This window comes from Narcine bancroftii, chromosome 14 (assembly GCF_036971445.1).
Source record: "Narcine bancroftii isolate sNarBan1 chromosome 14, sNarBan1.hap1, whole genome shotgun sequence".
Lineage (NCBI taxonomy): Eukaryota > Metazoa > Chordata > Chondrichthyes > Torpediniformes > Narcinidae > Narcine > Narcine bancroftii.
In genome coordinates, this window is record NC_091482.1 from 4001841 (window position 1) to 4019494 (window position 17654).

The 17654-nt window shown below is 38.0% G+C and overlaps 1 protein-coding gene across 5 annotated transcripts in view; it reads right to left on the minus strand.

Annotated features, from left to right (window-relative positions):
* brip1 (BRCA1 interacting helicase 1) overlaps positions 1 to 17654 on the minus strand; it is a 342881-nt gene that overhangs the window by 137853 nt on the left and 187374 nt on the right. For 3 of the 5 annotated variants that reach the window (XM_069911456.1, XM_069911452.1, XM_069911453.1), the window contains one exon: positions 14866 to 15026. In XM_069911456.1, coding sequence (XP_069767557.1) covers positions 14866 to 15026 — 161 coding nt within the window. Of the gene's footprint in view, positions 1 to 4289; positions 4317 to 6322; positions 6356 to 13695; positions 13989 to 14865; positions 15027 to 17654 lie in introns of those variants that run through there. The other 2 variants (XM_069911455.1, XM_069911454.1) reach the window with 2 other exon arrangements.

A 17654-nucleotide genomic window follows, 5' to 3' on the forward strand; every position in this document is an offset into this window, starting at 1 on the left:
ACAAACGAGCCTGCAGCTGACGTGGACTTTTTACCCCCTCCATAAATCTTCGTCCGCGAAGCCAAGCCAAAGAAATATAATGTAATTTCTCTCTCTGCTCTAAAAGTTATTGCCTTGTGTTTAAATAGTTAAAGAGAAGACAGGGCAATTCCATACTTAAAAATGACTTATCTACCATTAAAAATATTTTTAATGCTCTCAACAAAACTTTCACACATGGCACTGGATAAATTTTAGTCATTTTCTAATTATAGAAGTCAGTATTTTATGAGGAAACAACTATGAACTAACATTTTCCTCTCTAGTAATTTTGCAAAAAACATAAATATTTATGCATTTTTCCTGATTAAAAAAACCACTGGTAGCACACAATTTGCAAAGTGGAATCAGTAATTGTAATTGTGGACTGAAATTAGGAATTTCTATTAGTAATAACAAGGAATAAGAATTACTGTCTTGCACTGAGCTTGCATATTGATTAGACCACTCTACTGGAAATCAGAATGCAAACCAAATTAATAAGGTTTCTGTTTCCACTAACAAAGGACAAACAACCTGTTCTAGACAGAGACGTTTGAAAATAGCTGATGATGTGTTCACATGACAGATGAAATCTTTATCACACAGTATATCCGATTAACATGCAATAAAAAAGAGAGTCTTTAAAAATATTCCACCTTTTCCACCCCAATAGGCCCTCATCCTTGCTGTAAGGCTCTTTTACAGATTGAGGTCAGGCTGGTATTCAGCAAGGCAGGACTTAAATGCAGCAAAAAATTAATTTTATATGCTGTCATGAAATAGAAACCATTTTAATCTGTTTCAGCAACAATCACAATCTAAGAAAGCATTAACCCTTTGTCCCTACCCCATTCTATAAACATTTAAATGCAAATGTTAGAGGCCTAGTGACATAGAACATTCAAATAGCAACTTTGGACTGGATTTTGGAAGGAAATGCTGGCAATTTCATGGAGAATTACCTACTCATGTGTTCCTGCACAAGTGGCAGCAAGTTTGATTTAAATCCTCTGCATTTCCAGATAAACTTCACAGAATCATACGTTACAGCAAGGAAGCCCATTCAGTCAAGTCCGTAAGACAGAGGCAGCTCAATCCCACTTCTTTGCCCTTGTCCATCTTCTCTTCAAATTCTTTCCTCTCGCATTCTTAAACATTGCCCATAAATGTTACATTTGCTCTCTGTTGCTACTCCAGTCATATTTTTCCTTGTCACTTTTGCTTTTTGCCAATAGGTTTGAATCCCTTTATCTTCCTCCAAAGACCCAGGCGTTCGGCGGAGCCTGCTGATGACTCGAGGCATGGAACCCATGGAATCTGTGGGCTGCTGGAGTCTGCTGTTGGGTGACTCACACTGGGCTGCCAACTGCAAGAGATGAGCTGGAAACTGGCTGATGGGTTGCAAGGGGGTGCTGAAGGGTTCCAGACCTTGTCAGAGTTTCGGATCTGGTGCTCGGGTTGCCAGTGGTTTGGACTGGACTCTGTGTGGCTGTGGAAGTGCTGGAGATGAATCTACGAACACTTGATGACTTAGACAATTTCTGCCGATGGCAAATCTGTCTGCCTTACATTAGACAAAAGCAATTTCGTGTAATACGACCTGACAATAAAGGAATCTTGTCTTCCTGTTGATATCTCCTCCAGACAGATCAGATGCAACTAACAAGCATTCATAACCCTCATCCTGCAGCACACCACATTTTGTGTCATCAATCTCTATTGGTCTCTACCCCATCAGAGGATTCCCTGTGCTTTTTTAGGTCTCCTCTTCCTTTTGAACATTAAATAGGTTTGTCTCCTTCACTTTTCCAAGCTCAAATGAAATGTCACTATCTGAAAAGTAAAGCCTTACTCTTTCTAGAAATACTGCCTGATCTGTTTTCAAAATTAACTGTTTTATTTCAAGAATTTATAAAGGTTCATCATGGCTTCCATGCCCATATTATTTTCTCTAACTACTGTAAAAGTCCTAAAATCTGGTCAGTCCGAATTTTTGGATTTTCCAGATTCGCAGGCAGTACTTATAAAATTCAAATTTAAGGAAAATAAACAGGTACATTTCGATAGTTTATTAACTAAATATTTTTTCATATAAAATAGAAAATATTAAAAAAAAAACAAAAATATTTTTTCTTACCTTTCTGCGATTTCCATGTGGACCCTAAGCATCTGTGGTGCTTACACACACACGCAAAATCTGAGTTTTTAAGAAGTCCGGATTATCAGGTGGTTGGATTTGAGAAGTCTGGATTTCTGGCATCTGGATTTTCAGAGTTTTACTGTATTATAATCGCTGGCTCCCAGACATTTCTCCACTGATGCCTATTAAAATTTGGCCTGGTTCAAGTCCAGCAATAAGTTCAAAAAAGGAGAATGGCTGTAGATGTTATGGTAAGTATTAGCATTTAAAACAGGATGTGGACATTGCTGGCAAGTGGAATTTATTGTCATATATAATCTGGCTGCCTACTGATGAGTTTGTTGGATTACTTCAGTGTGTACTTGGTAGATGTCCACAGTGCAGTCAAATATATGCTAGTTCAGATAAGAAAGCAGGTTCCTTCCCTTGGCGATCTTAGTGAACCAGTTTTAAAGACCTCTGATAGTCCCATAGTTGTTCTTACCTTAAATCAATATTTTATTCCAGATTCTCTAGCTGTTATATTACAACTTAAATTTACATGGAAAACTCCCAAATAATTGAGACATTCTCTTGTGACAATCTAGAAATGACAGTAAGACCCCTATTATCCAGAATTCAAGCAACTGGAAGCCTCAAGCAATTAACAAAAAAAAAATCATGGAAAATAAATAGGTAAAAAATGTTAGTTTAAAATTGGTGTGCCTCGCTGTTAGTTCGCAATCTCAAGTAACCAGAAAATTCACTTGGCCGGCATCTACCAATCCCCATAGGTGCTGGATACCAGGGGTTTTTACAGGATTTAGATTGTTTTCTTTCTTATTTCTTACCATTTCAAGACTTTTCAAACTCGTTCTCTTGTTTCATTTTAATAGCTTCTTAATGTTTATGAATTTTTCAGGCATGTTACAGGCCCCCAATGCAATTTGATACTTTCTTTAACTCATTAAAAAATAATCCCAAAGTACTTCACAGAACTGGATACTGATTCAAAAATAAAAATCCTTCTACCCCATCATTGCAGACTTCACCAGCTCATCAATCCATATAGAATCCCACCGTGCAAGTGCAGCATTGATTCAAGAAGGCCAGGTCCCGTTTGACAAATTCATTGGAGTTCTTTCAGGATATCATAAGTGCAATGGATAGAAGGGAACAAGTGGATGAGGTATACTTAGATTTCCAGAAGTCATTCAGCAAGGTGCTGCAGAGACAACTTTCCTTGCTATCCACAATGCTGCTAATTTTCATGTCATCCACAAACTCACAAAATAGCTTGTGACATTGGAGTTGGACATTTGGAACCAAGGGGGAAAAGCATGTAATCTTCCCGGACCTCCCCCTCCCCTGATCTTCCTGTTCATCCACATTCCTATTGCCCTACCATTTACAGAACATGTCCTAGCCTGATTTGACTTCCCAAAATGCATCGCCTAACATTTGCTAATGTCAGAGTTCCATGCATTCTGAGTAACTGGGTATATACAAGATGGATCTTTTTGCTAAAAGAATCAAGGAATATTGGAGTGGTACAGTAAGTTGGAATTAAGAGAGATCAAAAGTTTCTGGTGAATGACAGTCTCTCGCATGTTACATTATCTGTTCTCATACAATGGTTCATATTTAGTTATTTCAGAAAAATGGTATTTATGCATCTATCTTCAAGGATGAGAGCAATGAATTATTTATTTTTAAAAGTACACATTTCATTTATTTCAGAGGATGACTAGGCTTATAAAATTTATTAGAGAGTGGATTTGACAGTTATTTATTCTGGTCCCTTTTAGGAAAATAGGAACAGCTTTATTAAAAGTTATTTTTCAATGACAGAAGTGTAGCCTTAGTCCTGAAAGCTTATGAGGCTTAGATGGCATTTATTATTTTTAACAAATTGCAAAAACAGTCTGTTTATGAATTCAACCATTGAAAATGCTGTTTTCGAGTTAATTCCTACCATTTATTTTCTGGATAGGCAAGAATCATTATTGAGAGCCTCAATGAATTGAAGTAGTGTGCAAAATCCTCAACCAAGCAATATTGAAGGGTAGCTCGCTAGTGAGTGATATTACCTTGTCTTTGAGACTGTAGTGGTGAGTAATGTGGCAGACACATCTTCATGCGGTCTTACCTGGTGCTCCATGTTCAGTGCTCCACTCTACGGCAAATAAGGAACAAAATCATTTCACAGTCATTGGGCTAGGATTCCCCGATGAAATGCGAGCAGTTCTGCCAGAGAATTTTCAATTGGCATAAATGCTGGGGAAACTGCCTGTTAAAATAAAGCCTTCTGTTCCACTAATGAGAACTTCACAGGGTGGCCCCAAAGGAGTCTGCAGAGACAGAGTTGGTGGTAACAAACCAACCCAAAATCTAATTCAAGAGCATTGGGAAAGCAATATTCAACCAATTAGAGAAGATTTACATTCTCTTGGCTCTGAGGTGAGCTGATTGGAAATGTACCTCTTGCAGTTAACTATGGAGCCATTTGAAACTGTAGAAGTGGGTAGCTCAATACACTAAATGGTGCAAAACACAGTCCACTGGAGGAAGTCAGCAGGTCAAGCAGCATCAATGGGAGAAAAAGAACAGTCAACAGTTTAGGCTGAAACCCTTTATTGAGACTGGGGAGCGAAAAGAAGTGAGTGCAAAGTCATAGGGTGGGATGAGGGAACCAGATGGAGGTGAAACATAACAGACAGTGGCAGAAGACTGGCAGATGCCAGAGAAAGGGAGGTAGAGGCAAGAAAAACAAAGGTATCAGTGGAGGAGGATGAGTCAGACAGGGTGGAATAGTTGACTAATCTAAGTGAAGCAACCAACAATCCTGTCAGCCTAAGTCAGTTACCTGTGCGCCAAAGGGACTATTTGAACTAAAATATCATGCCTAGTTTCAACCCCATTTGATTTTTCCTTAAGCTAGATGTGATGTATCACAAAATTTGTATCAATATTAAGCAATGAGAGTTTTCATGTTTATAAATATCGCCACGTGTCCTAATAGATAATTAATTTAATGAAAACAAAATTAGATGTAAAATCCCTGGTATTCGGCACCTATGGGGCCATATAAGTGTATTTTCCAGTTGCTTGAGACTTATCTTACAATGTCTAACTAATACACCTGTATTAAGATTAAACAGTTTAAAAGACAAAAGACAAAAATAATACAGTACTTATACTGAACAAACTTCACTTGTATGAATATATAAACCTTAAAGCATTTTATTTTATTTTCAGTCACATTCTTTGAAAACATTTAACCGTTGTTGCATCTACAGGTTCCTCCCCCTCCATGGAGCCGTCTGAAACACAAACAATAACCTTGTAGATAATTAACACCCCCCCCCCCCGCCCAAGTTTGTAGATAAACCCTCTGACCAGGGATAAGAAGACACTTTAAGAGAGTCACCCCATTGGTGAGCAGCATCAACTAGCTCTTCGTCCTGGGCAACGCTATTGCTGTAACGCACACAACTTCGATGAGCAAAGCACGACCAAGGCACTCCGCTGGCTGGATATTTGCTCCCATCTTCACCAAAGGATTACGTGTTACTTCAGAGAACATTTATTTTTATAATTTTGAACTAAAGTCATTTTTACTTTTTATTTTTTTATTATTATTTTAATTATATATTTTCTTTGATTTTTTTGCTTAAATTCTGAATATCAGGGGTTTTATTATATTTAGATCTAATCTCTGATCAATTCTATCCTATAATACACCGAATTTCCCTGCTCAAAACTATGTGAAATACTGAAAATACACAACTATTTGATCTCTCATCCTTCAAGACCTACATCTTTGACATTTTGGTTAGCATTTTAAATATTTTTGCTTCTTTGTCTCCTTGTCCATTTTTTGATTGTGAATCTATAAATCCTTTTGGATGATTTCCGGTAAAAAGAGTACATTAGCATGTAATCATTGAGGAAGCCAAAGGGTCTCTTCTTTCTTGGTCAAATAATCATTAATAGCAATGTAATTAGCAGAGGAAAAGAAGATACCATGGAAAAATAATGGATCCTTCCATCAAGTTTTCACCCTTTTGGTGATAGTGTATGAAGAAAGGACACCCAGTAGAATTACTTGTAAACATCTTGTGCGTTGTCTACTTAGTTGTAGAATATGCCATCATGTTAATGAAATAATATAAAATGTACCTTTCAAATCAGAGTTATGCAGATGCTGGAAATCTGAAATAAAAATGTTGTAAGCACTCAGCTGGCCAGTTAGCACCAGGGAAAAAGATTAAATATGACCCTTCTTCGACTTTAAATACTGACTCACTTTTCCCACGAATGCTGCCTTACCTGCTGAGCATTTCTACCACATTCAATTTTTTTGTTAAAGTGTAAAGTTGTATTAATTTCAGAGAAATTTCCTTGGCACGAATAAATTCATCCCCAGGGTGCTTCAACACATACAAAGTATCTGTGCACAACTGCAATAGCAAAGTTAATGGATACACACACACACACACAATATTTTTCAGGCCAAGATTGACACCTGAGCAGCCACATTTAAGGTAGACAGCTGGATTTTAGCAATGTTTCTACTATGCCTGTGGCATTTCTAGCAGAAGTTTATAGGTCTCAGGTGCCACGGATGGAATTACCTTGGAATATATGCACAGGCACCCTGCTGATGGTGACACACTCTGCCGAATCCTTCTCACTCATCAGGCACCTCTCCCTGTCAGCACTCTTAGACTCACAATTATTTCCCCTCTCTGTCTTCTGTAGGATTTCTAGTCTCTTGTTTTTTTTAAAAAACTCCAGACAACCAATGGTTCATTTAGCCAGATCTCGCTTGATTTGTTCATGCTTGCTCAATGCTCTGAACTTGTCTTCTTTCAATAATCCAATCACACTATTTTTTTTATATATGTGGACACAACAATTTGAACAAAGGATCATTAAAAAATGTTTAATAAACATATTTTATGATTTATCTAAAACCATACATTCAAACCAGAACATGAAAAATGCCAAAAATTCCAAAAGACTGCAAAATGTTTTCAAGTGTGTTATTTTTCATTATTGCATCAAAAGCAGCAGGTGCCCTAGCCAAACTCCACATAAACAAGACAGACATGAATAATTAGTCAATTTTGTTTGTGATTTGAGTTCAGGGAATAATGATGGACAAGTTGATTACAGAACTCCCAGCTCTTCTACAAAAGAATATGTGAATATTAATATTCATCTGCATCACTCAAGCAGGTAGGTAGATATTACTATAACGTTTCTTTTGAAGGACAACATCTTGAGGAATGCAGCACCATGAGAGTAATTGTTTAGGTTGTGTATTTAAACAAGGGTTAAAGGAAGAAGGCCAAGGACTGGGTCTGAGTGATAAGGATCAGCTCATCATTAAATGGTAGAGCAGACCTGATGGGCCAATTGGCATACTTTTGCTCTCCTATCCAGTTGTAAATTCTGACCCAGAAATGAAGCAGAAATAGTAGACAATTCAGAGGTATACACATCTCCAGTAACTTGTCCTAGTCAACCTACGTTGATACATCTACTGGTCTGCTCACAAAGCCACCTCTATCACTGCATTTTGATACATGCTTGAATATCCAGTTTTGAGCAGCCAAATCATTCAGAGTATACCCCATCCCTATAGCCAATTTTTAGATAGAAGCATAGAAAATTACAGCACAGAAAACAGGCCCTTCTAGTCTGTGCCAAACTGTTTTTCTGCCTAGTCCCACTGACCTGCACCCATTCCATATCCCTCCATATGACATCCACTGCACCCTCCCCCATCCATCCCCCAACCTAAACAATTACTCTCATGGTGCTACATTCCTCAAGATGTTGTCCTTCAAAAGAAACATTATAGTAATATCTACCTACCTGCTTGAATGATGCAGATGAATATGACCAAATTTTTTTTAATGTTAAAATCAAGCTTGAATTCACCACTTCAGCTGGCAGTTCATTAGGGGAAGAATTTTCCTCTAATAGACCCCCTAAGTTTCTCCCCTTTCACTCTGAGCCCACGTCCTCTGGTTTGCATCTGACCTGACCTCAGTGGAAAAAGCCTGCTTGTCTTTATCCATAACCATCATAATTTTCTATCAAATCTCCCCTCAATCTTCTACGCTCCAGGGAATAAATAAAGTCCTAACCTGTTTAACCTTTCCCTGTAACTCAGTTCCTCAAGGCCTGGCAATATCCTAATAAATCTCTTGCACTCTTTCAATTTTATTGATATCTTTCCTGTAGTTGGATGACCAAAATGGCACACAATACTCCATATTTGGTCCCATTAATTTTTTAGACAAGTTTACCACAACATCCCAACTCCTATACTCAATACTTTGATTTATGAAGGCTAACGTGCCTAAAGTCTCACACGACCCTATCTACCTGTGATGCCACTTTGAGGAAATTTGAAAAATAAGATGGGTGACCTTTCATTATAACGGACAAAATTACAGATCTAATTGAATGCCAAATGGTCTGCCCTATTTTATTCTTTCTCTGTTTGAATGGCTTTCTTGATCATTTCAGAAAGTATTTAAGTCAGTAGGACTGGAGTTACACATAAGTTAGACTGGACAGTCTCCTGTAAAGGACATTAGTGTGCCAGATAACAATCTGGTAGCTATTATTACCAAGATTAACTGTCTTTCCCAATTCAGATACTCTCTGTCCTGCTGAGTAATTCCAGCAATTTCAATTTTTATACTTTGTTTCTATGTCTGCTTTTATGCAGAACCATTTCTACCTTGTATTCCTGGTACCAACAATACGAAATGCTATATTAATCTAGAAATCTATAAGGAACACACAGAAATGCTGGAGGAATACAGCCATTCCCACAGCATCCACAGGAGATAAAGATATATTACTGATGTTCTGGGCCTGAGCCCTTCTTCAAGCAAAAAGGAGGCAGGAGTCTTAATTGATATCTGGGAGGGGGAGCTCTGATCTGGGAATGATGGAATTTCATAGGGATTTTAAGGGTTAAGACAACTTGAGGAATACAAATCACAAAGCAGCAAGAGGAAAACATTGCCTGCGTATGGTTTAAAAATACTTTTATCTTGCTAACGCTGTCTCAGAAAGAAATTGGCAAACGATTAAAGACATTTTCATAGTTTGAAATAAAGCCCTCCAAATTCACACAAATAGTAGGCAACTCAATTGAAAATGGATTTCAATCATCGACCTTTGTCTGTCCCTTGCCTGCATCACCATTTGTTTACTGTCCTTTCATACTAACTGTATCTGTTAGCATTTTGATTCAACCTTTTACTCAAAGAAGGAAAAGTCATAATAAACCCCAGAAAACATTATAATTGGGATACAATGAGTAAACAATGGCAGTCGCAGCAATTGATGCACAGAATGAATCCAAGTGGATGAATTAAACTTTATACCCTGTTGTCAAAGCAGGAAATAGTGTAAAGTCAGGACCTGCCATAGGCAGAGACTGACAGGTTTGTTATTTCTATACTTTACAAAACACAAAGTAAGTATAATGAGAAGCAGCTGATCACATATTTGAATATGAACCACCTGCTAGACTGGAAATCAACACCTTTGGAAACCATTTATTTTAGGGTTAGATATCTATTGGATTGCTGAGACCAGCTCTACAAATAAATCCCTCTGTCAATAACGCTCCACACTATAATGTTGAGAATCCCCTCAGTTGCACGCACGTCCTCTGGGTTCGATTTAGAAACTTTTACAGATTGAATTAGTAACTGAGTCATTTCATAAATAAGAGTTCGATGGAGTAAACAAAAAGGTCAACCTTGTGCTTTGCCCAGTTCCTCTGAATCCAGAGCAACTTCTTTTTGTTCTAGTTTGGAGGGTTCTGAGACAATTGTTAAGTCTTTCTGTCACTGTGAGGCAGGTAATGCTTGATGGGCTGGATGGGTAAGCTTGTGTATAAGTTATACTCTTTGCCCACAGTGTGCCCTTGTTATGGAGACATAAGGTGGTCATTGCTTTTCCAGTGGTTTTTTTTCCCCTCCATTTTGAGTAGTCAGATGGCCAGGGATTCCCACATCAGTGAATAGGTAACAAGTTTTCAAGGAGCCATTTTTTCACTCCCCGAGTTTGGTGACAGGTGCAGGAGCTGCTTGGGCATGATCATAGTCTCAGTACTGGCTTGGCAAGAACACTAACAATTGGGGACATGGATGTGGAGGTGCATCTCTGTGGTCTTAAGGAACTTACAGTAACTCCTTTACATCTTGCATACAAAACAGTAGTCAAAGTAGGCCAAACAATTTCTTAAGCCCACTCCATTATTCAATAAGATCATGTCTAATCCAGTCTTAGCCACAATGCCACTTTCTTCCAATTCAAAGTGATCATCTTGTTGTTCAAATATCTGTTAATCTCCACCTAGAGAGTATTTAATGATTCTTTCCCTGCAGCTCTGAGGTAGAATTTTTTTTAAAAACCTGAGAAGAAATTCCTCTCGTGTTTGTTTTAATGAGCAAGTCCGTATTCTGAAACTCTGCCCCTCGTTGAAGATACTCCCATTAATGGAAATATTCTCTCTCAATCCATCCTGTGTCAATTCCCCCAGCACACCCACCCTCCAGAGTCCATGTATTTCAAATGATGATCTATCATTCTTCTCCAATCCAATGAATTTAGGTCCAATCTGCTTAGTGAGGTTTAGCAGCACGGGCATTTTATTATAAGAAATATGGAAACCATATTTTTTATTTTGTTTATTGCAAACTACAATGCATTTTCCATACCATAATTAATCGTATAATTGTTGAGTTTTTTGGACCAATTTTTTGGGTCAAATCTGGGGAGTCAACATTTACACAGGTCAAACTTTTGACCGTGCTAAGTAACTGTGCTGTTCAAGGCATCGGGAGCTCAGGTGACCAGGACTGGATGGTAAGTCTGCATTTTGGGTGTTGAGAGCTTGGATGGGTGGGGCATCAGGAACTCTGGTGGGCAGGTGGCCAGAGCGAGGATCCTCAGTCAGGGTGTCGGGAGCTTGGGTGGCCGGCTGGGTGAGGATCCGTGTTCAGGGTGTTGGGATCTCCGGTGTCTGGGCAGCCAGTGTGAGGACCCACAGTCAGGGTGGCAGGAGTTTGGATGGGTGGGCAGTTGGGGCAAAAAAAAGGTGTAGGGATTCGACTCTTACATGGGTCATAGTGAAAATGTGATTTTTGGGCCAAAAAAGGGAGAGGGGGGTGGGGAGAGGGCACTGACTATTACACAGGATCAACTATGACACGAGTATATACGGTAAACAAATGGGTCTTTCTCTGATTAACATGATCCTACGAACAGATTACCAAGGGGATCAATGCTAAGGCATTATAGTCTTACAATTTATACAAATGGTTTGGTTGAAGGCACCAAGAAAGAGCTACTAAATTTGCTATTGATACAAAGTAAGTATCAAAGTAAGTTGTGAAGAGGAATATAAATGGTCCTTTATAAATGGTCAAGCAGGTGGAGAATGATCTGGTAGATGGAGTCTGTAGAAAAGATGAAATTGCCTATTTTGGCAGAATAAAAAGTGAACATGATATATTGTATACTATCTAAATGTTGAGAATTGCAGAGTTCTGAGACACAGAAGAATTTGGATGAGCAAGTGCATGATGTGCAAATGTGAAGTATGCATGTGCTGTGAGTAATTAGAAAAATTAACCGAATGTTATTGCTTATTGCCAAGGGATTGAGTATGAAAGTGAGTGTATGCCTCTCATTTTTTCTAGAAGTGAATGTTAATACATTGGAAGAAGTTTAGTGAAGACACAGCTGCCCAAGGTTTCGAACTAGGAGAGATTGGCAGCCTGGGCTTGTGTCTGCTTGAACTTAGAAAGGTGACTTGACTGAAACTCAAGATCTTGAGAAGTGTTCACAGAGTGAATGCCATTTGAGATTCTTGTGGAAGAACCTGTCAATAGGGATCACTGTTTAAAAAAAAAATCACCCATTTAAGACTGAAGCATTGAGTCTTTGCAGCTCTCTATATGGTAGAAAAAAGGTCTTTGAATGTTGTTAATCATGGAAATGAAAAATGATGGTGGATGGTGCATCTGCAATCATTCCAGCCATGATTTATTAAATGCCAGAGCAGGCTTAAGGCACCAATTGGCCCACTCGTGGATCTAACTGATATGTTCATATATGCTCATAGATCTCCCTATGCAGCTGGGTGTCAGTCATTGTTTAATGACACCCATGGGAAATTCCTTGATATCACTCCAGGAAACTAGCATGAAATGTTTTACTGTCTTTAAGGTGTTTTGTGAATGTAAATTTCAGAGAGTTATGGCTATTAATCACAATTGTTCAAAAGTAATGAATTAAATTCCCTTCAAAATCTGATCTTTAAATGTTTTTCCAAATTTCCCATCTAAGCCCTTTGAATTCCAGAGAGACTTTCCTGGAACCTGAAATAGGGTTTATTGATATGTACTCTGAAGTAGATATTTATAAATTGGAGAATGAACTAAATCCTGTTTTTTCTCTTCTCAGCACATTCTATAATTCTAAAAGGGACTTCCTAAAACTAGCAGATAGAAGAGCATTTAGACTTTGTTACTTCCTTATTAAAAACACATCAATGGGATACATGTACAGTATTATCACGTACTATTGGAGACGAATTGTTAAACTTCATCTATTTTCCAACAATATTATCCATTCTTTAAAAAAAATGACAGAAGCAGGAGTTTGTATCATTATAGTTGGGCCCAGTTCTGAACTCATGAACTAAGTTAAATTCCTTCCCGTCTGTTTGGGATATTATTGTTTGCAATTATTCGAGACAACTGACAAAATAATACCTCAAATCACTGATATTGGCTACTAACAACTGTGGGAAGAGTATCAAAGTTTATACCCGTATTCATCATTGCCATCAAAATGTCACAATGGTAAAGAATAACCAATAATTGAACTTTATTCATCTTCATGCTTGATTTATCTAAAAAAACATCTGAAATTAAACAATTAATCATTCAAATAAAACATTACATTGTAATGCGTGGAATTGACTTGCCTGCATGGGGAAATGCATTTTAACTCTTCCATGTCCTTCTTATCAGAACAAATAAGCAAATTGAAAATTATACAATGATATTAAGACAATTCTAATATTTTTGACTGTTACAATTTTCTGCATCTGAAGAAATTAGCTAAGATTATTTTTCAATAATTGCTCCATTATTTATGTTGCCCAATGATACTTATGCTCAACAGAATATCAGTCTTTTTAATTATAGTAGAAACACAAAGTAAATGTTGGAGGAACTCAGCTGATTTTGCATCATCCATAGGAGGTCAAGATATATTACTGATGTTTCGGGCCCAAGCCCTTCGTCAAGGTATAAGCAAAAAGCAGGCAAGTGTCTAAAGACTGGGAGAGAAAGGGGGAAGAATGGGAGGAGTCGTCCAGACCAACAAACAAGAGGTGTTGATTGGATAGGTTGAGAAGAAAGGTGAGAATTGATTTTAGCTCTGTGAGAGAGAGAGAGAGAGAGAGAGAGAGAGACAGACAGACAGACAGACAGACAGACAGAACTAGAGGAAAGGAGACAGGGGAATGCAGCTGGGATGGGAGGATTTAACAGGAGAAGTTGATATTAATGCCATCCCATTGGAGGGTGCCCAGACAGAAGATGATGTGCTGTTCCTCCAATTTGCAGTTTGTATCAGTCTGGCAGTGCATGAGACATCAGCAAAGGAATGGGATGGGAAATTTAAATGGGTGGCCACTGGGAGATCATGCTATCTTTTATAATCTCTTTCATTGTACCTTTGTGAAGGTCTTTGGAGCGCTGTTTTCAAAGGTGTCGTGGTGCTGGTTTTCCTAATCCAGACGGTCAATAAGGCACAGTGAATTTCAAAGGCAAGTATTTTTGATACTGACAGTGATTTAAATCAAACGTATAATATATAACAGGTCTTTCTACTCTCTTTCCTTAGTCTTCTTAAGCTACCAATCAGACAAGATTTAATGGGCTTATTAAGAGCTAATACAAGTGATGTGCAGATATTGAAAGGCAATTAATATACAAAAATGTGATTCCAGACAGTAACCATTACAACAATTTTTTTGACTGTCGTGCTCATTAAGGGTATTTTTGAATATGTAGTAATTATTAGATTTTCTGGTTAACTGTCCCATTTTGGCTTCATTTAAGACAAGAGATTACAGCACAGTCGCTTCTATTGATCTCTAAGTATGATAAGTTCCTGTGGTCTTCACTGGTGATCTCAATAATGTGGCAGTTGAAGGTATTTGGTCAAGATTTTGAAATCACAATACCTGCCATATCATATTAACTCAGATTTTCTACTCCCTTAAGGTAGGTCCTATCTGTCGCTCAAAGTATTTGACCAGCATGTTTGACTTTATAGAGCCTAATTTCCCTGTCCATTAAGATACAAGTCTATGATAGTTTACTATAATGTTTTAGAAATTCTGTGACCCCTGCAGACAATTCTTCCACTAAGAGCTCTAATACCTTGAAATATGACTTCTTACCATCCTGTCACCCAGAAGGCAATTCTAAAAAGAATCTCAGGATTACATGTGATGTCATGTGTGTACTCTGACAATAAAACTGAACTTTTGTCAACTTTATTAACCTAAACAATAACTCTCTCTGTAAATACAGTAAGACAGTCTAAAGTTGAAAATATGTAGGTCAACATATCAATATTATTTAGTGTGCGCTTCCTACCTTTGGTCTTCCAAGGTCATTCGGTTGTATTATTTCAGCACCCATCAATAAGCATTGGGGACTTGATTGATGGACACAGTTTTTGCATTGTAAATAGCAAGTCAAAGTCGATTCCTTTGAGTTCCACATAGCGTTTAACAATAAGATAGTTTGCTGCGAGCCTATCAACACAAAAGACAGGGAAATAAGGTCCTAAACTCTGCTGACTGCTCAATTTCACATTTGAAAATTGATTGACATATTTTGTCAAAATCACTTGTGCAACCACACATTTGTGAAGAAAAATACCACAGTACATGGCATGTTGGAATTCACTGCTGCTGTACAAGGCCTTATGAAATTTTGAAAGGGCTCAGAGTTAAAAGTTAGTTTGGGTTTTTAGCCTTTTAAAGTACTTAACCAGTTGTGGATACCTCCTACCAAATTTATTGAATTCAAACACAGCATATGTGACATATGAAGTCAAAATAAACTATGTGATCAAGTTTTCAAAGTTCTGCTTTAAGTCACATTTGTAACTTCAAAAGTTCGATTCACACAAAGCCCATGCATTGCCTTTTTCATTTATAAAATGCAATACAAAAATCTACTGCTGCTCCAGGCAACAATGCCAGAATATTATTTTAATTAAAATAACAAACTTTTAAGCAATAGAGACTGTTGAAAAGCAAAAAAAGGACAGATTGTGGTTATAAAAAGTTGGGTAGATTTATTTAAATTTAGACATTTAAACATTCATTAATATGTTCTTCCAACCCATGAGCCCGTACTGTCCATATACCCCAATTAACCTACAACCCCTGTATTTTTTGAGGGTGAGAGAAAACTGAAGCACCCGGAGGTAACCCACACAGACATGGGGAGAATATACAAACTCTTTACAGACAGTGCCAGATTCGAACCTAGGTTGCTGGTGTTGTGATAACATTGCGCTTTCCGCTACATTAACCAGGCCGCCCGAATCTTTCAGTAATCTAGGAATCTTTTGCCTGTGTTTGGATTTGTTGAGGCAGTGGATAAAGGTACATCAATAAAAATAACAATTGTATACAATTCAAATGCTTTAAATATAGAAATGGAAAGATTGAAAGATAATGAATTTGAACAAATCATTAAATGAGATGCTTCTTTGTTTTCCTAAGATGTTGAGAAAACACTAATACAACATTTGTAATATTTTATCTTAAAAATCAAAATATAATATGTTCAATGACAACCTCATTTTCCCAAGCTTGAGGTTATTTCCAATCCAACAGTCAATTAAATTTTTATGGCACCTGTAACAGGGAAAATTATCCCAAGTGATTTCACAGAAAAATGTAAACAAATAAAACTTGATTCTGAGTCACATATTAGAACACAAATTAAAGTCTTGGTTAGAAATTTGGTTTTGAAGATGAAACCGAAGTAATTCCTTTGGAACTAAGCAAATTTAGACAAGATATATTTAGAAGTTTAAAACTTGTCAAGAACAGTAAAAATACCTTGGAGGACCAGCAGGGATTATAGAAGCAGGGTGGCAAGTTCCCATGGAAGCAAAGATGAGACTTTTAAGATTAAAGTATTTTTAAACTAGGAGGCCTTCATAAATCGGAGTATTTAATTCAAGAGTAGGGAGGTTATGATGAAATTGTACGAGGCATTGTGAGGGCAAATTTGGAGTTCTGTGTACAGTTTTGGTCACCAAATTATAGGAAAGATATAAACAAAATAGAGAGAGTGCAGAGAAGGTTCACGAGAATGTTGACAGGATTTCAAGGTTTGAGTTACAGGGAAAGGTTGTGCAGACTAGGGCTTTTTTCTCTGGAGCGTAGAAGATTGAGGGGGGACTTGATAGAGGTGTTTAAGATTTTAAAAGGGACAGACAGAGTAAATGTGGATAGGCTTTTTCAATTGAGTGGGGAGATTCAAACTAGAGGGCATGGTTTAAGATTGAAGGGGAAATTTCTTTACGCAAAGGGTGGTAGGGATGTGGAATGAGCTTCCGGCAGACGTGGTCGAGGCGGGATCATTGGTTACATTTAAGGAAAGACTGGATCGTTACATGGATAGGAGAGGACTGGAGGGGTATGGACCGGGTGCTGGTCAGTGGGACTAGGAGGGTGGGAATTTGTTACGGCATGGACTAGTAGGGCCAAACTGGCCTGTTCTGAGCTATAAGTGGTTATATGGAGGCCAGGGATGACAGTTGGCCACCTTCAAGGCTGACAAGATTCAAAAAGGTAATATGCCAACTGAAAAACAACACCATGTTAAAGAAAGGAGGCAAATCTAATTATGGTCATTACATGGGAGCCCCTATTATCTGCCATTGAGGAGAGTTATTGTGGAGGGGGGGGGGGGGCTTTCTTCAAGTACCTTCATCAACAGTTGTTCCCTGAATCAGTGTACATTATGTCTCTCAGACACCTTCATCGGGCAATAACTCAGAGATGCAGAGAACAACACAAACAAGTTTATATTGCCTTTTTTCACCTCACAACCACCATCCCCCCTCTCCCCACAGCTTGGTCAACCAGGAAGATCTAAACCAGTCATTCTCAATGAGGTCCCTAATCCACTCCCCACCCCAAGGGCGAAAGCCTTGTTTTCTTTTCACCTCATGTAACAAATATTTTTATGAAGTCGTAGGAGAGAAGTTCAGAAAAACCAAAATGTGACTGCTTCACAGGGAAGGGAACCCATAGATTTTTGAGAAGTATGTGGCTAGAATTCATGGTATACATGCAAGAAAGATCATCAAGTTGGATAGGGGGTGGGGGGAGAAAAAGTCACTGTAAATGTGTGAA